The sequence below is a fragment of the Bombina bombina genome, chromosome 2, assembly GCF_027579735.1.
Source record: "Bombina bombina isolate aBomBom1 chromosome 2, aBomBom1.pri, whole genome shotgun sequence".
NCBI classification, from domain to species: Eukaryota; Metazoa; Chordata; class Amphibia; order Anura; family Bombinatoridae; genus Bombina; species Bombina bombina.
Window position 1 is genome coordinate 277,942,947 of NC_069500.1, and position 23,262 is coordinate 277,966,208.

Genomic DNA, 23,262 nt, shown 5'->3' on the forward strand with positions numbered 1-23,262 from the left:
TGTACTGACCCTCTTGGATCATGGGAAGGATGGTCCGAATAGTTTCCATTTTGAATGATGGAACTCTTAGGAATTTGTTTAGGATTTTTAAGTCCAAGATTGGTCTGAAGGTTCCCTCTTTCTTGGGAACCACAAATAGATTTGAATAGAATCCTTGCCCGTTTTCCGTCCGCGGAACTGGGTGGATCACCCCCATTAGTAAGAGGTCTTGTACACAGCGTAGAAACGCCTCTTTCTTTATTTGGTTTGCTGATAACCTTGAAAGATGAAATCTCCCTTGTGGAGGAGAAGTTTTGAAGTCCAGGAGATATCCCTGAGATATGATCTCCAACGCCCAGGGATCCTGGACATCTCTTGCCCAAGCCTGGGCGAAGAGAGAAAGTCTGCCCCCCACTAGATCAGTTTCCGGATAGGGGGCCCTCTCTTCATGCTGTCTTAGGGGCAGCAGCAGGTTTCTTGGCCTGCTTGCCCTTGTTCCAGGACTGGTTAGCTTTCCAGCCCTGTCTGAAACGCGCAACAGCTCCTTCCTGTTTTGGAGCGGAGGAAGTTGATGCTGCTCCTGCCTTGAAGTTACGAAAGGCACGAAAATTAGACTGTTTGGCCTTTGATTTGGCCCTGTCCTGAGGTAGAGCATGGCCCTTACCTCCCGTAATGTCAGCTATAATTTCTTTCAAGCCGGGCCCGAATAAGGTCTGCCCTTTGAAAGGAATATTAAGCAATTTAGATTTAGAAGTCACGTCAGCTGACCAGGATTTAAGCCATAGCGCTCTGCGTGCTTGGATGGCGAATCCGGAGTTCTTAGCTGTAAGTTTGGTTAAATGTACGACGGCATCAGAAACAAATGCGTTAGCTAGCTTAAGTGCTTTAAGCTTATTCATAATTTCATCCAATGGAGCTGTGCGAATGGCCTCTTCCAGAGACTCAAACCAGAATGCCGCTGCAGCAGTGACAGGCGCAATGCATGCAAGGGGCTGTAAGATAAAACCTTGTTGAACAAACATTTTCTTAAGGTAACCTTCTAATTTTTTATCCATTGGATCTGAAAAGGCACAACTATCCTCCACCGGGATAGTGGTACGCTTAGCTAAAGTAGAAACTGCTCCCTCCACCTTAGGGACCGTCTGCCATAAGTCTTGTGTGGTGGCGTCTATAGGAAACATTTTCCTAAATATGGGAGGATGGGAAAAAGGCACACCAGGTCTATCCCACTCCTTGCTAATAATCTCTGTAAGCCTTTTAGGTATAGGAAACACGTCAGTACACACCGGTACCGCATAGTATCTATCCAACCTACATAATTTTTCTGGAATTGCAACCGTGTTACAATCATTCAGAGCCGCTAATACCTCCCCTAGCAATATGCGGAGGTTCTCAAGCTTAAATTTAAAATTAGAAATCTCTGAATCCAGTCTCCCTGGATCAGATCCGTCACCCACAGAATGAAGCTCTCCGTCTTCATGTTCTGCAAACTGTGACGCAGTATCTGACATGGCTCTCACATTATCCGCGCGCTCTGTCCTCAACCCAGAGCTATCGCGCTTGCCTCTTAATTCTGGCAATTTAGATAATACTTCTGTCATAACAGTAGCCATGTCTTGCAAAGTGATTTGTAAGGGCCTCCCTGATGTACTTGGCGCCACAAAATCCCGCACCTCCTGAGCGGGAGGCGAAGGTACTGACACGTGAGGAGAGTTAGTCGGCATAACTTCCCCCTCGTTGTCTGGTGATAATTTCTTTACATGTAAAGATTGACTTTTATTTAAAGTAACATCAATGCAATTAGTACACAAATTTCTATTGGGCTCCACATTGGCCTTTAAACATAGTGAACAAAGAGATTCATCTGTGTCAGACATGTTTAAACAGACTAGCAATGAGACTAGCAAGCTTGGAAATACGTTACATTGGTATCAGCAGTATTTTCTCAGTCAATTCCATTCCTCGGAAAAATAATTTACTGCACATACCTCGTTTGCAGGGGGGCCCTGCATGCTATTCCCCTTTTCTGAAGTTACCTCACTCCTCAGATGAGAACAGCCAGTGGATCTTAGTTACGTCTGCTAAGATCATAGAAAACGCAGGCAGATTCTTCTTCTAATGCTGCCTGAGAACAAACAGCACACTCCAGTGCCATTTAAAATAACAAACTTTTGATTGAAGAAATAAACTAAGTTAAAAAACACCACAGACCTCTCACAACGACCTATCTTTAGTTAGGTTGCAAGAGAATGACTGAATATGACATGTGAGGGGAGGAGCTATATAGCCTATATAGCAGCTCTGCTTGAGTGATCCTCTTGCAACTTCCTGTTGGGGAAGAGATATATTCCATAAGTAATGGATGACCCGTGGACTGACTACACTTAACAAGAGAAAAAAGTTGCTTAAAATTGCATGCACTATATGAAAACCGAAAGAAAAAAATTGGGTTCAGTGTCCCTTAAATGATAACGGGAGGGACAAAAATAGAGGCGGACTCTAATCTGAGGGCACCACAGCCTGCAAAACCTCTCCCCCGAAAACTGCTTCAGCTGAAGCAAAAACATCAAACTTCTAAAATTTAGAAAAAGTTAGCGACGCTACCCTGTCCTCGTACACTGTCTAATTTAGGAATCAAAGGTTCATCAGGCAACTTGGCCTCTGGAACCTCTAATGTCGACAGAACCTCCTTTAGAAGAAAACGTAAGTGTTCAATTTTTAATCTAAAGGCTGGCTCCTCCGCAGCCAGAGGCCTAGAGGTAGCAGAGTCCGATCCAGAAATGTCACCCTCTGAAGACTCAGAGTGTGACCCATCCTAAAATACTTGAAAAGGCAGACAAATCAAGTAAATTACTGGATGTCCCCTGGACCGGAGAGCTATGTTTAACCTTTCACTTAGCAGGGCAAGGTAAAGCAGTAAGGGCCTCAGACACCGCCGTCTTTAACTGCGAGGTCCGATGGTAAAAGGCTCCCTCCAAACAGAGGATCAGGCGTACTACAGGAAGCTGCATGCGACAATGGAGATGACTGATGGGTATGCACTTCACAGGACGGCAAGTCCTCAGAGGTGGATGGCTCAGTAGTACTAAAGGAGTTAACCTTCTTAGACATCATAACCTTGTTGATGCATATGGAGCATAGTTGAGATGGAGGGCACACCAAGGCCTCCTCACAATATAGACAGGTATTACTATAGGAATAAAGGGAGTACCCTCAAGCATATTAGGATCCTCCATAGCTTACGCTAACAGTAGGATACAAATAAATTAACTTTTTTTCTCACAAAAACGGCACCTTTATATCACCAATGATTGGGGCACTCACCACCTCCTAGACCCAGGCAACCAGAGAAGTGACCTCGGACAGCTATCTCGGTCAGGAAAAAAGAGAAACGGTCACGTGGTGCGCAAGGCAAAACTGCCCCTGCTATGAGAAAAAGCGTGCCAAGCTAGAAGCTGTGCAGCGTTCAAAGTGAAAGTAAACACCTGTATGTTCTGTTACCGCATAACAACAGTCTATGAGCCCAAAAAATAAAACTCACACATAAAGCAGCATTAAATCAAAGTAACACATTTGATGAATCCCCACTGTTCAATAACCTCCCTCAGGATATATTAGCCTGTTACATCAGGTTTAGAGGCCTTCCACAGAGTACATTTACAATAAAATATATACTTAGCTGCAAGATATGAGGGCCGCAGTCCCAGGTGTAATGTCTGTGGTATGTGGGGCTCAGCAAACACCAAGTCTCAGTCCACAAACATATGATGTGTCTGTTCAGAAAAGTAAAGGGAGGTTTAGAGTACCCTTCTGTTATGAGGGTTTTCATCTTCCATGTGGTCATCTCCTCTTCGGGCAGGTTCTGCTGCCGGGCCTAGAGGCCTGATCTGTGTTCCCAAAGCTTGGTTGAAGGTTGGCAGGTCTGATATTGTCCGATATGTGGCTGTAACTCCGTCTTTGGTTGCGATTAAACAAGTTGGGAAGCCCCATCTATATGGTATTCCTTGGTCTTTGAGAGGTGCTGTGAGGAAGCGCAGCTCCCTTCTTTTTTGTAAAGTTGTGGGGCACAAGTCTGTGTATATCTGTATATCTGCTCCTTCATATGTTAGGGGCTGCCTGTTTCTGGCATGCCGGAGTACATCTTCCCTATCTCTGTATGATAAGAGCTTGACAATGTCTCTGGGTGGTGCTCTGGCCGGCGGTTTGGGTCGTAGAGCTCTGTGAGCCCTCTCAACATGTATGTCTTCAGCTTCTGGGTTGTTTTTGATGAATTTAAAGAGTTTCTGAATATACTGATTTATTTCTGTCGGGGCCACGGTTTCAGGAACACCTCTTAACCTCAAGTTGTTCCGCCGACTCCTGTTCTCTAAATCCTCAATCCTCTCAGTTAGGTTTAAAACAGTCATGTCTTGTGATCTGATGCAATTAGAGTTATGCTGTAAATCAGAGCGTAGTGCTTCTTGTGATTCTTCTACAAGCGTGACTCTGATCTATAATAGCAATGTCTTTTTTAAGTTCACCAAACATATTTTTCATTTCCATGATGGCATCTTTTATGTCATTTTTGGATGATAGGTGCCTTATGTCTTCTTTTGTGACAGTCTGTCTGTGCTCTATGTTGTGAGAAGATGCCACTTCAGGTAGCCCTACAGAGCCCAATGAGTCTTTTTGAGAGTATTGTGCTGAGTCAGTTGGTATCAAATAGTTATCCATGTTTGAGGAGTGTAGATTTTTATGAGGTTTGGAGCCTCTCCTAGTAGACATTTCTATAGTGTTTTTCAGCTTGTTACTAGTAAAACAATTTTATTTGTGCCAGGCCCTGTGTTCAGGTTTATTCCTGTAGCAAAGGTATTCTATATTGTTAGTGCAGCAGTCTATCAGTTCCTGATCTCTTTAGGCCACGTGGCTGGTATTATAATCGGCCCAATGTTATAGTGCAGCACAAAAACAGAATTTATGTTTACCTGATAAATTACTTTCTCCAACGGTGTGTCCGGTCCACGGCGTCATCCTTACTTGTGGGATATTCTCTTCCCCAACAGGAAATGGCAAAGAGCCCAGCAAAGCTGGTCACATGATCCCTCCTAGGCTCCGCCTTCCCCAGTCATTCGACCGACGTAAAGGAGGAATATTTGCATAGGAGAAATCATATGATACCGTGGTGACTGTAGTTAAAGAAAATAAATTATCAGACCTGATTAAAAATTACCAGGGCGGGCCGTGGACCGGACACACCGTTGGAGAAAGTAATTTATCAGGTAAACATAAATTCTGTTTTCTCCAACATAGGTGTGTCCGGTCCACGGCGTCATCCTTACTTGTGGGAACCAATACCAAAGCTTTAGGACACGGATGAAGGGAGGGAGCAAATCAGGTCACCTAGATGGAAGGCACCACGGCTTGCAAAACCTTTCTCCCAAAAATAGCCTCAGAAGAAGCAAAAGTATCAAATTTGTAAAATTTAGTAAAAGTGTGCAGTGAAGACCAAGTCGCTGCCTTACATATCTGATCAACAGAAGCCTCGTTCTTGAAGGCCCATGTGGAAGCCACAGCCCTAGTGGAATGAGCTGTGATTCTTTCAGGAGGCTGCCGTCCGGCAGTCTCGTAAGCCAATCTGATGATGCTTTTAAGCCAAAAAGAGAGAGAGGTAGAAGTTGCTTTTTGACCTCTCCTTTTACCAGAATAAACAACAAACAAGGAAGATGTTTGTCTAAAATCCTTTGTAGCATCTAAATAGAATTTTAGAGCACGAACTACATCCAAATTGTGCAACAAACGTTCCTTCTTTGAAACTGGATTCGGACACAAAGAAGGCACGACTATCTCCTGGTTAATGTTTTTGTTAGAAACAACTTTCGGAAGAAAACCAGGTTTAGTACGCAAAACCACCTTATCTGCATGGAACACCAGATAAGGAGGAGAACACTGCAGAGCAGATAATTCTGAAACTCTTCTAGCAGAAGAAATTGCAACCAAAAACAAAACTTTCCAAGATAATAACTTAATATCAACGGAATGTAAGGGTTCAAACAGAACCCCCTGAAGAACTGAAAGAACTAAATTGAGACTCCAAGGAGGAGTCAAAGGTTTGTAAACAGGCTTGATTCTAACCAGAGCCTGAACAAAGGCTTGAACATCTGGCACAGCTGCCAGCTTTTTGTGAAGTAACACAGACAAGGCAGAAATCTGTCCCTTCAAAGAACTTGCAGATAATCCTTTCTCCAAACCTTCTTGAAGAAAGGATAGAATCTTAGGAATTTTTATCTTGTCCCAAGGGAATCCTTTAGATTCACACCAACAGATATATTTTTTCCATATTTTGTGGTAGATTTTTCTAGTTACAGGCTTTCTGGCCTGAACAAGAGTATCAATGACAGAATCTGAGAACCCTCGCTTTGATAAGATCAAGCGTTCAATCTCCAAGCAGTCAGTTGGAGTGAGACCAGATTCGGATGTTCGAACGGACCTTGAACAAGAAGGTCTCGTCTCAAAGGTAGCTTCCATGGTGGAGCCGATGACATATTCACGAGGTCTGCATACCAAGTCCTGCGTGGCCACGCAGGAGCTATCAAGATCACCGATGCCCTCTCCTGATTGATCCTGGCTACCAGCCTGGGGATGAGAGGAAACGGCGGGAATACATAAGCTAGTTTGAAGGTCCAAGGTGCTACTAGTGCATCTACTAGAGTCGCCTTGGGATCCCTGGATCTGGACCCGTAGCAAGGAACCTTGAAGTTCTGACGAGAGGCCATCAGATCCATGTCTGGAATGCCCCACAATTGAGTAATTTGGGCAAAGATTTCCGGATGGAGTTCCCACTCCCCCGGATGAAATGACTGACTGAGCATGCACAGTTGTAATGGTCTTAGATGAATTCGCGCAAAAGGAACTATGTCCATTGCCGCTACCATCAAACCTATTACTTCCATGCACTGCGCTATGGAAGGAAGAGGAACAGAATGAAGTCTTTGACAAGAGTTTAGAAGTTTTGATTTTCTGGCCTCTGTCAGAAAAATCCTCATCTCTAAGGAGTCTATTATTGTTCCCAAGAAGGGAACCCTTGTTGACGGAGATAGAGAACTTTTTTCTACGTTCACTTTCCACCCGTGAGATCTGAGAAAGGCCAGGACAATGTCCGTGTGAGCCTTTGCTTGTGGAAGGGACGACGCTTGAATCAGTATGTCGTCCAAGTAAGGTACTACTGCAATGCCCCTTGGTCTTAGCACCGCTAGAAGGGACCCTAGTACCTTTGTGAAAATTCTTGGAGCAGTGGCTAATCCGAACGGAAGTGCCACAAACTGGTAATGCTTGTCCAGAAATGCGAACCTTAGGAACCGATGATGTTCCTTGTGGATAGGAATATGTAGATACGCATCCTTTAAATCCACCGTGGTCATGAATTGACCTTCCTGGATGGAAGGAAGAATTGTTCGAATGGTTTCCATTTTGAACGATGGAACCTTGAGAAACTTGTTTAGGATCTTGAGATCTAAGATTGGTCTGAATGTTCCCTCTTTTTTGGGAACTACGAACAGATTGGAGTAGAACCCCATCCCTTGTTCTCCTAATGGAACAGGATGAATCACTCCCATTTTTAACAGGTCTTCTACACAATGTAAGAATGCCTGTTTTTTTATGTGGTCTGAAGACAATTGAGACCTGTGGAACCTCCCCCTTGGGGGAAGCCCCTTGAATTCCAGAAGATAACCTTGGGAGACTATTTCTAGCGCCCAAGGATCCAGAACATCTCTTGCCCAAGCCTGAGCGAAGAGAGAGAGTCTGCCCCCCACCAGATCCGGTCCCGGATCGGGGGCCAACATCTCATGCTGTCTTGGTAGCAGTGGCAGGTTTCTTGGCCTGCTTACCTTTGTTCCAGCCTTGCATTGGTCTCCAGGCTGGCTTGGCTTGAGAAGTATTACCCTCTTGCTTAGAGGACGTAGCACTTGGGGCTGGTCCGTTTCTGCGAAAGGGACGAAAATTAGGTTTATTTTTGGCCTTGAAAGACCTATCCTGAGGAAGGGCGTGGCCCTTGCCCCCAGTGATATCAGAAATAATCTTTCAAGTCAGGGCCAAACAGCGTTTTCCCCTTGAAAGGAATGTTAAGCAATTTGTTCTTGGAAGACGCATCCGCTGACCAAGATTTTAGCCAAAGCGCTCTGCGCGCCACAATAGCAAACCCAGAATTTTTCGCCGCTAATCTAGCCAATTGCAAAGTGGCGTCTAGGGTGAAAGAGTTAGCCAATTTGAGAGCATGAATTCTGTCCAAAATCTCCTCATAAGAAGAATCTTTATTGAGCGCCTTTTCTAGTTCATCGAACCAGAAACACGCTGCTGTAGTGACAGGAACAATGCATGAAATTGGTTGTAGAAGGTAACCTTGCTGAACAAACATCTTTTTAAGCAAACCCTCTAATTTTTTATCCATAGGATCTTTGAAAGCACAACTATCTTCTATGGGTATAGTTGTGCGTTTGTTTAGAGTAGAAACCGCCCCCTCGACCTTGGGGACTGTCTGCCATAAGTCCTTTCTGGGGTCGACCATAGGAAACAATTTCTTAAATATAGGGGGAGGGACGAAAGGTATGCCGGGCCTTTCCCATTCTTTATTTACAATGTCCGCCACCCGCTTGGGTATAGGAAAAGCTTTGGGGGGCCCCGGGACCTCTAGGAACTTGTCCATTTTACATAATTTCTCTGGAATGACCAAATTCTCACAATCATCCAGAGTAGATAACACCTCCTTAAGCAGGGCGCGGAGATGTTCCAATTTAAATTTAAATGTAATCACATCAGGTTCAGCTTGTTGAGAAATTTTCCCTGAATCTGAAATTTCTCCCTCAGACAAAACCTCCCTGGCCCCCTCAGACTGGTGTAGGGGCACTTCAGAACCAATATCATCAGCGTCCTCATGCTCTTCAGTATTTTCTAAAACAGAGCAGTCGCGCTTTCGCTGATAAGTGGGCATTTTGGCTAAAATGTTTTTGATAGAATTATCCATTACAGCCGTTAATTGTTGCATAGTAAGGAGTATTGGCGCACTAGATGTACTAGGGGCCTCCTGTGTGGGCAAGACTGGTGTAGACGAAGGAGGGGATGATGCAGTACCATGCTTACTCCCCTCACTTGAGGAATCATCTTGGGCATCATTTTCTCTAAATTTTGTGTCACATAAATCACATGTATTTAAATGAGAAGGAACCTTGGCTTCCCCACATACAGAACACAGTCTATCTGGTAGTTCAGACATGTTAAACAGGCATAAACTTGATAACAAAGTACAAAAAACGTTTTAAAATAAAACCGTTACTGTCACTTTAAATTTTAAACTGAACACACTTTATTACTGCAAATGTGAAAAAGTATGAAGGAATTGTTCAAAATTCACCAAAATTTCACCACAGTGTCTTAAAGCCTTAAAAGTATTGCACACCAAATTTGAAAGCTTTAACCCTTAAAATAACGGAACCGGAGCCGTTTTTATATTTAACCCCTTTACAGTCCCTGGTATCTGCTTTGCTGAGACCCAACCAAGCCCAAAGGGGAATACGATACCAAATGACGCCTTCAGAAAGTCTTTTCTATGTATCAGAGCTCCTCACACATGCATCTGCATGTCATGCTTCCCAAAAACAAGTGCGCAATAGAGGCGCGAAAATGAGGCTCTGCCTATGATTAGGGAAAGCCCCTAGAGAATAAGGTGTCCAATACAGTGCCTGCCGGTTATTTTACATAATTCCCAAGAATAAAATAATTCCTCAAAGCTATGAAGTATAAAATATGCTTATATATCAATCGTTTTAGCCCAGAAAATGTCTACAGTCTTAAAAGCCCTTGTGAAGCCCTTTTTTTCTTTATGTAATAAAAATGGCTTACCGGATCCCATAGGGAAAATGACAGCTTCCAGCATTACATCGTCTTGTTAGAAATGTGTCATACCTCAAGCAGCAAAAGTCTGCTCACTGTTTCCCCCAACTGAAGTTAATTCCTCTCAACAGTCCTGTGTGGAAACAGCCATCGATTTTAGTAACGGTTGCTAAAATCATTTTCCTCTTACAAACAGAAATCTTCATCTCTTTTCTGTTTCAGAGTAAATAGTACATACCAGCACTATTTTAAAATAACAAACTCTTGATTGAATAATAAAAACTACAGTTAAACACCAAAAAACTCTAAGCCATCTCCGTGGAGATGTTGCCTGTACAACGGCAAAGAGAATGACTGGGGAAGGCGGAGCCTAGGAGGGATCATGTGACCAGCTTTGCTGGGCTCTTTGCCATTTCCTGTTGGGGAAGAGAATATCCCACAAGTAAGGATGACGCCGTGGACCGGACACACCTATGTTGGAGAAAGGAAGGACTTTATATATATGTTTTGCCCCTTATTCGTTGGCTTCCTTAATGCTTTTTGGGCACCAGTATCAAATTAACCCCAATTCTTTCTCTTTTTACCCTTAAGGCAAATATGGTCTCAGGCCCAACTATTGTAAAATAAGGGTCGCAACTCACCGCACTTCCCGCTGGCCTCCCTAGCTGCGGTCCAGCTGCTGACACCGGTATTTTCTCCTGTTAGTGCCAAACCGGATGATGAGACTGCTCCGGGATCTGTTATGGCGCTTTGTTCCGCCGGCCGGTATAGAGTAGGTTCCAGTACAGACCTCCGAATAGTGCTTTCCTTTGGGGCAATGGTTATGTGCTGCGTTGTAGCTCAGCACTCCTGCCGCTTGATTTGTACTCCGCCAACAGGCTGAGGTCTTGAAAGGCGCGGGAAGCGGCAAGCCGCGGCCGTCTCCCGTCTTGTCTGCAGGCCTCATGGTGCGTTCTCGCGGTGGTACTCCCACCGAGCTTGAAGTAGCTTCTGTTCCTAGGTGTGTGTTCACCACAGTTATAATGTACTCATTTTTTTACGAGTTTAGTGCTGATGGTTGTGCTTAGCCTTGTGCTGAGAGCATTCGGGTATCAGAGCACTATCAATGTGCGGCCATCAGCGTTCGTGGCCAAGCTCCTCCCGTCAGGATATATTAACCCATGATTCTATAAGATAAAAGGAGTCACACTGTGACCCTGTCTTCAGCAATTTCAACATAAGTAAAAATTGAAACGATCTTACCAGAATCCGGTGCTGTGAAACAGAAACACAGATTCTCAAGTGTGACAGTCTTGTAGCATCGCTCCTGACATGGACTTGAGTCAAGAACGCAGACAATGAAACTCATCAACACTGGTTGCTTAAGGAGCTCTTAGCAGGCAGTCTGGATGGGTTCACAGAAAGACTCTCCCTGCATCTCCAGACTAACTTTCAGCAATGCTCTCACTGAGAGGCTGACAAGAATACTTAAAACTCCAGTTCCATATTGAAAGGCATATATCCCTCCTGAGGAACAACTCCGAAATCTCCTTACACTTCTCTGCCATCCTCCTGTGACGAAAGGCAAATAATGACTGGGGGATAGAGGAAGTGGGAGAGGTATTTAAGCCTTTGGATGGGGTGTCTTTGCCTCCTCCTGGTGCCCAGGTTTAGTATTTCCCAACAGTAAGGAATGAAGCCGTGGACTCTCCGTATATTAAGGAAAAGGACATTACTCATTTTTGTCTCATCACATATATGAAAAGCTAAAACATGTTAAGATTTTCTTCAGTAAAAGCACCTTAAATTTAAAGTGAAACTAACAGGTAGTGCATGATAGTAAATAAAACAAAACAGGTAATAAAACATACCTTGAGTGTTTTGTATGCATTACTCATTGTGGTCACTCTGTGGTTTGCATGTGCACCAGCCAGTTTGCACAAGTGACAAACAGGCCGCCTACAGATTTCACAGTACATGTTTACTTTTTCTGTTTCATGCTCTGGGCACATGAGAACCTAGTGAGGAAAAAAAAACAAAAACAAAAGAAACGTAAACAAGAGAAAAGATTTGAAATTATATATTTGATTTGCAATTCAACAAACCCTTCAGCAAAAAAGAATTTGAATGATTAGCTGCAAAAAGCCTTTAATAAAAAAGGCAGAAAGAGTATGAAACAGCTACATGACCACTTATTTGTTAACTCCTTGAAGAACCCTGCATGATTGTAAGCAGCGTGGGGTTAAGAAGCAGCGTGGATTTGATTCAAATCAAAATGATTAAAGGGATAGTCTATTTAAAATTAAAACTTCCAGGATTCAGGTGGAGCACGCAATTTTAAGCAACTCTCTAATTTACTCCTATTATGAATTTTTCTTTGTTCGCTTGTTATCTTTATTTGAAAAAGCAATTATGTAAGCTTATTTTAAGCTTAGAAGCCCAGGCCATTTTTGGTTCTGCACCTGGGTAGCACTTGCTAATTGGTGGCTACATTTAGATACCAAGAGAACGTGAAAAATTAATAGGAGAACATTTTAACGATGATTAAAATTGCATACTCTGAATCATGAAAGTTTAATTTTGACTAGACTATACCTTTAATCATTTCAATTGTGATTTTAATCAGTAAGACTTAATTTAAAGCATGGTTTTCTACATAAAGACTCATTCTTGATAGTTACAATAACTTTTTAGATTAGTTTTACAGTTATATCAGAAAATGACAAATTTGGTTATATATCTTTAGAAATAAATAGATGGATAATTATTAAATAATTGTGAGTTGAGAATTTGTCAGTTTAAAGGTTAATCATTAATATTTGGACAACTTTTCGGCTGTGTTTTATTTGAAGGAGAAAAATAATTATTACCATAACAATTTAAATAGTTTTAATTACATTATACAATAACAATATCATTATAGGTTACAAGTACATTTTTACTGCTTGCCCCTCCCTTCTCACAATTATTTCCTTATGCAGATCTGTTCCACTCCAAATCATCTATTGATTAAACTGCTTGAAACTTAGCACTTAAATGACTATTAAAAACAGTAGAATTGCATAATAGACAAAAACATAACAAAAAGACATCACTAACTTTGAATTTCAAATGAGTAGTAGATATTTTCTGGCAAATTCCATAGTTTATTCCATTTCCCCCTGTATCATGTAACAGCCAATCACAATTTACATATATACAGTATGCCTCGCCTTCTTGCACATGCTCACTCAATAGGAGCTGGTGTCTCACAACATGCGCATATAAAAAGATTGTGCAGATTTTGATAATGGAAGTGAATTGGAAAGTTTTTTTTTTTATTGCATGCTCTATGTAAATTGTGAAGGTTTAACTTTACTCAACTCTGCATGTTTATTTTATTCCATTGTTATCGCTGCAGGCACAAGTTTATAGTTTTGATAGCGGCAAAATCAATCAAATGTGATAAAATCTTCTAGATAGAAAAATAATCTTACAGAAACCTCTGGGAGATTATGACGTGAATGGATTAATGGAATCCATTTACCAAAAAATTAAAAAAATTGCAGCCATGAATAAGCATTTTATTTAAAAAAAAAAAAAGAAAAATGATTTTTATCCACCCTGATAATCAAGACTATTTCCAATATGGGTCAAGAATCTGAAGAGCCTTAGATCCTAAACATGTTCATACCTTTTTATAGCCATTAATGCAATAACATAATTTATGTAAGAACTTATCTGATAAATTTCTTTCATATTTGCAAGAGTCCATGAGCTAGTGACGTATGGGATATACAATCCTACCAGGAGGGGCAAAGTTTCCCAAACCTCAAAATACCTATAAATAAATCCCTCACCAAACCCACAATTCAGTTTAACAAATAGCCAAGTAGTGGGGTGATAGAAAAAGGAGTAGAAAGCACCAAAAAAGGAACTGGAACTATAATTGTGCTTTATACAAAAAATCATAACCACCATAAACAGGGTGGGTCTCATGGACTCTTGCCAATATAAAAGAAAATAATTTATAAGGTAAGTTCTTACATAAATTATGTTTTCTTTCATGTAATTGGCAAGAGTCCATGAGCTAGTGACGTATGGGATATTAATACCCAAGATGTGGTACTCCACAGAAGAGTCACTTGAGAGGGAGGGATAAAATAAAAATAGCCATTTTCCGCTGAAAAAAATTAAATTCACATCCAAAAAATAAGTTTTTCTCAAAATTGAAAAGAAAAAACTTAAAACATAAGCAAAGAAATCAAACTGAAACAGCTGCCTGAAAAACTTTTCTACAAAAAACATAATTTATGCTTACCTGATAAATTCCTTTCTCCTGTAGTGTAGTCAGTCCACGGGTCATCATTACTTATGGGATATTAACTCCTCCCCAACAGGAAGTGCAAGAGGATCACCCAAGCAGAGCTGCTATATAGCTCCTCCCCTCTACGTCACACCCAGTCATTCGACCAGGAACCAAACGAGAAAGGAGAAACTATAGGGTGCAGTGGTGACTGGAGTATAATTAAAAAATTTAGACCTGCCTTAAAAAACAGGGCGGGCCGTGGACTGACTACACTACAGGAGAAAGGAATTTATCAGGTAAGCATAAATTATGTTTTCTCCTGTTAAGTGTAGTCAGTCCACGGGTTATCATTACTTATGGGATACCAATACCAAAGCTAAGTACACGGATGACGGGAGGGACAGGCAGGATCTCTATACAGAAGGAACCACTGCCTGAAGAACCTTTCTCCCAAAAACAGCCTCCGAAGAAGCAAAAGTGTCAAATTTGGAAAATTTGGAAAAAGTATGAAGAGAAGACCAAGTTGCAGCCTTGCAAATCTGTTCAACAGAGGCCTCGTTCTTAAAGGCCCAAGTGGAAGCCACAGCTCTAGTAGAATGAGCTGTAATCCTTTCAGGAGGTTGCTGTCCAGCAGTGTCATAGGCTAAACGTATTATGCTACGAAGCCAAAAGGATAGAGAGGTAGCAGATGCTTTTTGACCTCTCCTCTGTCCAGAATAAACGACAAACATGGAAGAAGTTTGTCGAAAATCTTTAGTTGCCTGTAAATAAAATTTCAGGGCACGGACTACATCTAGATTGTGCAGAAGTCGTTCCTTCTTTGAAGAAGGGTTAGGACACAATGATGGAACAACAATCTCTTGATTGATATTCTTATTGGAAACTACCTTAGGTAAAAACCCAGGTTTTGTACGCAGAACTACCTTGTCTGAATGAAAAATCAGATAAGGAGAATCACAATGTAAAGCCGATAACTCAGACTCTACGAGCCGAGGAAATAGCCATTAAAAACAGAACTTTCCAAGATAACAGCTTGATATCAATGGAGTGAAGGGGTTCAAACGGAACACCCTGTAAAACGTTAAGAACTAAGTTTAAGCTCCACGGCGGAGCAACAGATTTAAACACAGGCTTAATCCTGGCCAAGGCCTGACAAAAAGCCTGAACGTCTGGAACTTCTGACAGACGCTTGTGTAAAAGGATGGACAGAGCTGAGATCTGTCCTTTTAACGAACTAGCAGATAAACCCTTTTCTAAACCTTCTTGTAGAAAGGACAATATCCTAGGAATCCTAACCTTACTCCATGAGTAACCCTTGGATTCGCACCAGTGTAAGTATTTACGCCATATCTTATGGTAAATTTTCCTGGTAACAGGTTTCCTAGCCTGTATTAAGGTATCAATTACTGGCTCTGAAAATCCACGCTTTGATAAAATTAGGCGTTCAATTTCCATGCAGTCAGCTTCAGAGAAATTAGGTTTTGATGTTTGAAAGGACCCTGAATTAGAAGGTCCTGTCTCAGAGGCAGAGACCAAGGTGGACAGGATGACATGTCCACTAGATCTGCATACCAGGTCCTGCGTGGCCACGCAGGTGCTATTAGAATCACTGATGCTTTCTCCTGTTTGATCCTTGCAATCAAACGAGGAAGCATCGGGAATGGTGGAAACACATAAGCCATCCTGAAGGTCCAAGGTGCTGTCAAGGCATCTATCAGGACCGCTCCCGGGTCCCTGGACCTGGACCCGTAACGAGGAAGCTTGGCATTCTGGCGAGACGCCATGAGATCCATATCTGGTTTGCCCCAACGTCGAAGTATTTGGGCAAAAACCTCCGGATGAAGTTCCCACTCCCCCGGATGAAAAGTCTGGCGACTTAGGAAATCCGCCTCCCAGTTGTCCACTCCTGGGATGTGGATCGCTGACAGGTGGCAAGAGTGAGACTCTGCCCAGCGAATTATCTTTGAGACTTCCATCATTGCTAGGGAACTCCTTGTCCCTCCCTGATGGTTGATGTAAGCCACAGTCGTGATGTTGTCCCACTGAAACCTGATAAACCTCAGAGTTGCTAACTGAGGCCAAGCCAGTAGGGCATTGAGAACTGCTCTCAATTCCAGAATGTTTATTGGAAGGAGACTCTCCTCTTGAGTCCATTATCCCTGAGCCTTCAGGGAATTCCAGACAGCGCCCCAACCTAGAAGGCTGGCGTCTGTAGTTACAATTGTCCAGTCTGGTCTGCTGAACGGCATCCCCCTGGACAGATGCGGCCGAGAAAGCCACCATAGAAGAGAATCTCTGGTCTCCTGATCCAGATTCAGCGTAGGGGACAAATCTGAGTAATCCCCATTCCACTGACTTAGCATGCACAATTGCAGCGGTCTGAGGTGCAGGCGTGCAAAAGGAACTATGTCCATTGCCGCTACCATTAAGCCGATTACCTCCATGCATTGAGCCACTGACGGGTGTTGAATGGAATGAAGGACACGGCAAGCATTTAGAAGCTTTGTTAACCTGTCCTCTGTCAGGTAAATTTTCATTTCTACAGAATCTATAAGAGTCCCCAAGAAGGGAACTCTTGTGAGTGGTAAGAGAGAACTCTTCTCCTCGTTCACTTTCCACCCATGCGACCTTAGAAAAGCCAGTACTAACTCTGTATGAGACTTGGCAGTTTGAAAGCTTGACGCTTGAATCAGAATGTCGTCTAGGTACGGAGCTACCGAAATTCCTCGCGGTCTTAGTACTGCCAGAAGAGAGCCCAGAACCTTTGTAAAGATTCTTGGAGCCGTAGCCAACCCGAAGGGAAGAGCTACAAACTGGTAATGCCTGTCTAGGAAGGCAAACCTTAGATACCGGTAATGTTCTCTGTGAATCGGTATGTGAAGGTAAGCATCCTTTAAATCCACTGTGGTCATATACTGACCTCTTTGGATCATGGGTAAGATTGTCTGAATAGTTTCCATCTTGAATGATGGAACTCTTAGGAATTTGTTTAGGATCTTTAAATCCAATATTGGTCTGAAGGTTCCCTCTTTTTTGGGAACCACAAACAGATTTGAGTAAAACCCTTGTCCGTGTTCCGACCGCGGAACCGGGTGGATCACTCCCATTAGTAAAAGGTCTTGTACACAGCGTAGAAACGCCTCTTTCTTTATCTGGTTTGTTGACAACCTTGAAAGGTGAAATCTCCCTTGTGGAGGAGAGGCTTTGAAGTCCAGAAGATATCCCTGAGATATGATCTCCAACGCCCAGGGATCCTGGACATCTCTTGCCCAAGCCTGGGCGAAGAGAGAGAGTCTGCCCCCCACTAGATCCGTTACCGGATCGGGGGCCCTCCCTTCATGCTGTCTTAGGGGCAGCAGCAGGTTTTCTGGCCTGCTTGCCCTTGTTCCAGGTCTGGTTAGGTTTCCAGCCTTGTCTGTAGCGAGCAACAGCTCCTTCCTGTTTTGGAGCAGAGGAAGTTGATGCTGCTCCTGCCTTGAAGTTACGAAAGGCACGAAAATTAGACTGTCTAGCCCTAGGTTTGGCTCTGTCCTGAGGCAGGGCATGGCCTTTACCTCCCGTAATATCAGCGATAATTTCTTTCAAACCGGGCCTGAATAAAGTCTGCCCCTTGAAAGGTATGTTAAGTAATTTCGATTTAGAAGTTACATCAGCTGACCAGGATTTTAGCCACAGTGCTCTGCGTGCCTGAATGGCGAATACGGAATTCTTAGCCGTGAGTTTAGTTAAGTGTACTACGGCATCGGAAATAAATGAATTAGCTAGCTTAAGGGTTTTAAGCTTAAGTGAAATCTCATCTAATGTCGCTGAGTCAAGGGTGTCTTCCAGAGACTCAAACCAAAATGCAGCCGCAGCCGTGACAGGCGCAATGCATGCAAGGGGTTGTAATATAAAACCTTGTTGAACAAACATTTTCTTAAGGTAACCCTCTAACTTTTTATCCATTGGATCAGAAAAAGCACAGCTATCCTCCACCGGGATAGTGGTACGCTTAGCTAAAGTAGAAACTGCTCCCTCCACCTTAGGGACCGTTTGCCATAAGTCCCGTGTGGTGGCGTCTATTGGAAACATTTTTCTGAATATAGGAGGGGGTGAGAAAGGCACACCGGGTCTGTCCCACTCCTTAGAAATAATTTCAGTAAGTCTCTTAGGTATAGGAAAAACGTCAGTACTCGTCGGTACCGCAAAATATTTATCCAACCTACACATTTTCTCTGGGATTGCAACTGTGTTACAATCATTCAGAGCTGCTAACACCTCCCCTAGTAACACACGGAGGTTTTCCAGCTTAAACTTAAAATTTTAAATGTCTGAATCCAATTTACTTGGATCAGATCCGTCACCCGCAGAATGAAGCTCTCCGTCCTCATGCTCAGCATATTGTGACGCAGTATCAGACATGGCCCTAGCATTATCAGTATACTCTGTTCTCATCCCAGAGTGATCTCGTTTACCTCTAAGTTCTGGCAATTTAGACAAAACTTCAGTCATAACGTTAGCCATGTCTTGTAAAGTGATTTGTAATGGCCGCCCTGATGTACTTGGCGTTACAATATCACGCACCTCCTGCGCGGGAGATGCAGGTACTGACACGTGAGGCAAGTTAGTCGGCATAACTTCCCCCTCGTTGTCTGGTGAATGTTGCTTAACATGTACAGATTGACTTTTATTTAAAGTAGCATCAATGCAATTAGTACATAAATTTCTATTGGGCTCCACCTCGGCTTTTGAACATATTGCACAGAGAGTTTCCTCTGAGTCAGACATGTTTAAACAAACTAGCAATTAGACTAGCAAGCTTGGAAATACTTTTCAACTAAATTTACAAGCAATATATAAAAAACGTTACTGTGCCTTTAAGAAGCACACAAAAACTATCACAGTTGAATAACAATGAACCGGATTAGTTATATATATGAAAATTAGCAAAGGATTGCACACATTAGCAATGGATGATTAACCCTTAATATCAGAAAAAAAACGTATAACAATTTACAATATAAACGTTTTTTTCACAGTCAAGCACAGTCTCACAGGTCTGCTGTGAGTGATTACCTCCCTTAAAACTAGTTTTGAAGACCCCTGAGCTCTGTGGAGACGTCCTGGATCATGCAGGGAGAAAAAGACAGACTGTGACTGAATTTCTGATGCGTAGTAAAAGTGCCAAAATAGGCCCCTCCCACTCACACTACAACAGTGAGGGGAGCTCAGTAAACTGTTTTAATTTAAAACAACGACAGCCATGTGGAAAATAAAGCCCAAAGCAATTTTCACCAAGTACCTCAGAGCATTAAACGATTTAACATGCCAGCAAACGTTTAAAATCAATATATATGAAATGTCTTTAAAAAGCCTGTTGCTAGTTGCTCCCACTGCAAGTTAGGCTAAAAAATATATGCATACAGTATTTTCCCAGTGAAGTGCCATTCCCCAGAAATACTTAAGTGTTAACATATATACATGTCAGCCTGATACCAGTTGCTACTACTGCATTTAAGGCTGTACTTACATTATATCGGTATTAGCAGTATTTTCAAAGTCAATTCCATTCCTTAGAAAATAATATACTGCAACATACCTCTTTGCAGGTGAACCTGCCCGCTGTCCCCTGATCTGAAGTTACCTTACTCCTCAGAATGGCCGAGAACAGCAAAACGGATCTTAGTTACGTCCGCTAAGATCATATACAAAAACTCAGGTAGATTCTTCTTCAAATTCTGCCTGAGAAGGAAACAACACACTCCGGTGTCGTTTAAAATAACAAACTTTTGGTTGAAGATATAAAAAACTAAGTTAAATCACCACAGTCCTCTCACACATCCTATCTATTAGTTGGGTGCAAGAGAATGACTGGGTGTGACGTAGAGGGGAGGAGCTATATAGCAGCTCTGCTTGGGTGATCCTCTTGCACTTCCTGTTGGGGAGGAGTTAATATCCCATAAGTAATGATGACCCGTGGACTGACTACACTTAACAGGAGAAAACTGCTTCCGAAGAGGTAAACACATCAAAATGGTAGAATTTAGTAAACGTATGCAAAGAAGACCAAGTTGCTGCTTTGCAAATCTGATCAACTGAAGCTTCATTCTTAAAGGATCACGAAGTGGAGACTGATCTAGTAGAATGAGCTGTGATTCTTTGAGGCGGGGCCTGACCCGCCTCCAAATAAGCCTGATGATGGCAGAAGCTTTCTGACTTTTCCTAGAACCAGAAAAAAATAAATAGACTGGAAGTCTTCCTGAAAACTTTAGTAGCTTCAACATAATATTTCAAAGCTCTAACAACATCCAAAGACTTGAAACAGAAACACTACCACTTTAAGGGAGAATTGTTCGGTGCGCCAAGTATTGTGTGGAGATTTTTGTATCTAACAATAATTAATGAAAAGATACAAAAAAATAATAAATGAAATAAAAAATAAAATACAATAATATGATTTAAAATATGCAAAATATTATAAAATAAATCTAAAAATATCTAAAAATATATTTAAGGGTGAATGTTCAAATAGTCCCTTATATTCCTTTTAGTTGGAAAAGGTATAGTTGTGATATCCCAAATAGTGTGGAGAAAGAAATGCAGGCAGCTCTTCAGGAGTGAGATGGCCTCTCACTATGATGTTACACCTATAAATAAACAGAAGAGAAGGCGCCCATAGCGTAATATGTTCCAAATATTGGTGAAGTATATGAAGATGAATAATATGCACTCACATTTAAGGAAGCACTATCAAGTTCTATATGGACAGGCCAGAAATTCAAGAGTAAACTGGCTAACTCTCTTCCTGTAGCAACTGCAGGTATAGATATGATGGTATTTTATCTTCTTCCTTGGGATAGATAAAAAAAAAACATCTATAGCACAATATATGTTTTATACATATAAAGTGTAGAGAAAATACCAAATCTTTTGCACTCACATTTGGTGAAGCACTTCTAAGTGCTATACTCGCAGGACAGATATTCTAGAGTAGTCTGGCTAACTCTTTTGCCGTATCAGGAACATAAGGAGGAAATATCTCAGTTGTGGATTGGATACAAAAAGAAACAAATAGCAGGAAATTGGCAGTATTTAGGTGGATACTGTTTGCTAAAAAATCCCCCCAAACCCCCCCAAAATGTTTATAAAAATCAGTTTTTTATACATTCTCCCTGAGTTTTTGTCATTCTCCCCGATAGTGAGAATGTCAAAAACAAGCCCACAAATTACGCTTTAAACAATAATGACCGATACTAGAATTTTATACATGTTCAATGCAATTATATTGTTGCGAGATGTAGTATCAAGCTGAGAGTCACATAAAGAAGGGACTTTTAGAATTTTATTGATCACATAAAGGCTGTTTTTTAGCGCCAATTTTACACAGGGGGGAGTTTATAGGAAGGGGAGTGGTCTTTGAATGTAACATTTGTGACTGTATATTATGTGTATAAAAGGCTCACGAAAATTTTGTAACAATATCAGCCTGATGAAACAGTGTTATACTGAGAAAAGCGTTGCTGTGTTTTTAGTTTTGATAAATAATATTTCAAATCAAAACTGATTTTTCTACAAATTTTCGGGGGATTTTTTAGCAAGCAGTAGCCACCTAAATACTGCCAATTTCCTGCTATTTCTTTCTTTTGTATCCAATCCACAACTGAGAAATTTCCTCCTTATGTTCCTGATACGGCAAAAGAGTTAGCCAGACTACTCTAGAATATCTGGCCTGCGAGTATAGCACTTGGAAGTGCTTCACCAAATGTGAGTGCAAAGGATTTGGTATTTTCTCTACACTTTATATGTATCAAACATATTGTGGATGTTCTTTTTTTATCTATCCCAAGGAAGAAGATAAAATACCATCATATCTATACCTGCTGTTGATACAGGAAGAGAGTTAGCCAGTTTACTCTTGAATTTCTGGCCTGTCCATAAAGCACTTGATAGTGCTTCCTTAAATGTGATTGCATATTATTCATCTTCATATACTTCACCAATATTTGGACGCATTCTCTTCTGTTTATTTATAGGTGTAACATCCAAAGAATGTAAGGATCTCTCCAAAGAATTCTTAGGATTAGGACACAACAAGGAAACAACAATTTCGAGCAGATAATTCGGAAACTCTTCTAGCAGAAGAGATAGCCAAAAGGAACAACACTTTCCAAAAAAATAGTTTAATATCCAAATAATGCATAGGCTCAAAAGGAGGAGCCTGTAAGCCTTCAAAACCAAAAATAAGACTCCAAAGAGGAGAGATTGATTTAATGACGGCTTGATACGGACCAAAGCCTGTATAAAACAGTGAATATCAGGAAGCTTAGCAATCTTTCTGTGAAATAAAACAAAGAGCAGAGATTTGTCCCTTCAAGGAACTTGCAGACAAATCTTTATCCAAACCATCCTGAAGAAACTGTAAAATGAAATAAGTCTTAATAACTTGATAATAAATCTTCCTAGAAACAGATTTACGAGCCTGTAACATAGTATTAATCACTTAGTCAGAGAAACCTCTATGACTAAGCACTAAGTGTTCAATTTCCATACCTTCAAATTTAAAGATTTGAGATCCTGATGGAAAAAAGGGACCTTGAGACAAAAAGGTCTGGTCTTAAAGGAAGTGGCCAAGGTTGGCAACTGGACATCCAAACAAGATCCGCATACCAAAACCTGGAAGGCAATGCTGGTACTACGAGAAACACAAACGATTGTTCTATAATGATCTTGGAGATCACTCTTGGAAGAACTAGAGGCGGGAAGATATAAGCAGGTTGGTAAAACCAAGGCACTGCTAACACATCCACCGACTCCACCTGAGGATCCCTGGAACTGAAAAAGTACCTGGGAAGTTTCTTGTTTAGATGGGAAGCCAGATCAGATCTATTTTTGTTAGACCCCACATCTGAACAATCTGAAAAAAAAAACACATATAGATGAAAAGACCACTCCCCCGGATGTAAAGTCTGACGGCTGAGATAATTTGCTTCCCAATTGACTATACCTGGGATATGTACCGCAGAAATTAAACAAGAGCTGGATTCCGCCCAAGAAAAGTATCCAAGATACTTCTTTCATAGCTAGAGGACTGAGTCCCACCCTGATGATTGACATATGCCACAGTTGTGATGGCCTGTCTGAAAACAAATAAATGATTCTCTCTTCAACAGAGG

General features: G+C 41.7%; 1 protein-coding gene across 2 annotated transcripts in view; it reads right to left on the bottom strand.

Annotated features, from left to right (window-relative positions):
- Positions 1-23,262, bottom strand: part of TRIM36 (tripartite motif containing 36) — a 367,128-nt gene that overhangs the window by 112,099 nt on the left and 231,767 nt on the right. For both annotated transcript variants that reach the window (XM_053701564.1, XM_053701563.1), the window contains one exon: positions 11,694-11,840. In XM_053701564.1, the coding sequence (XP_053557539.1) occupies positions 11,694-11,840 (147 nt within the window). The remainder of the gene's footprint in view (positions 1-11,693; positions 11,841-23,262) is intronic.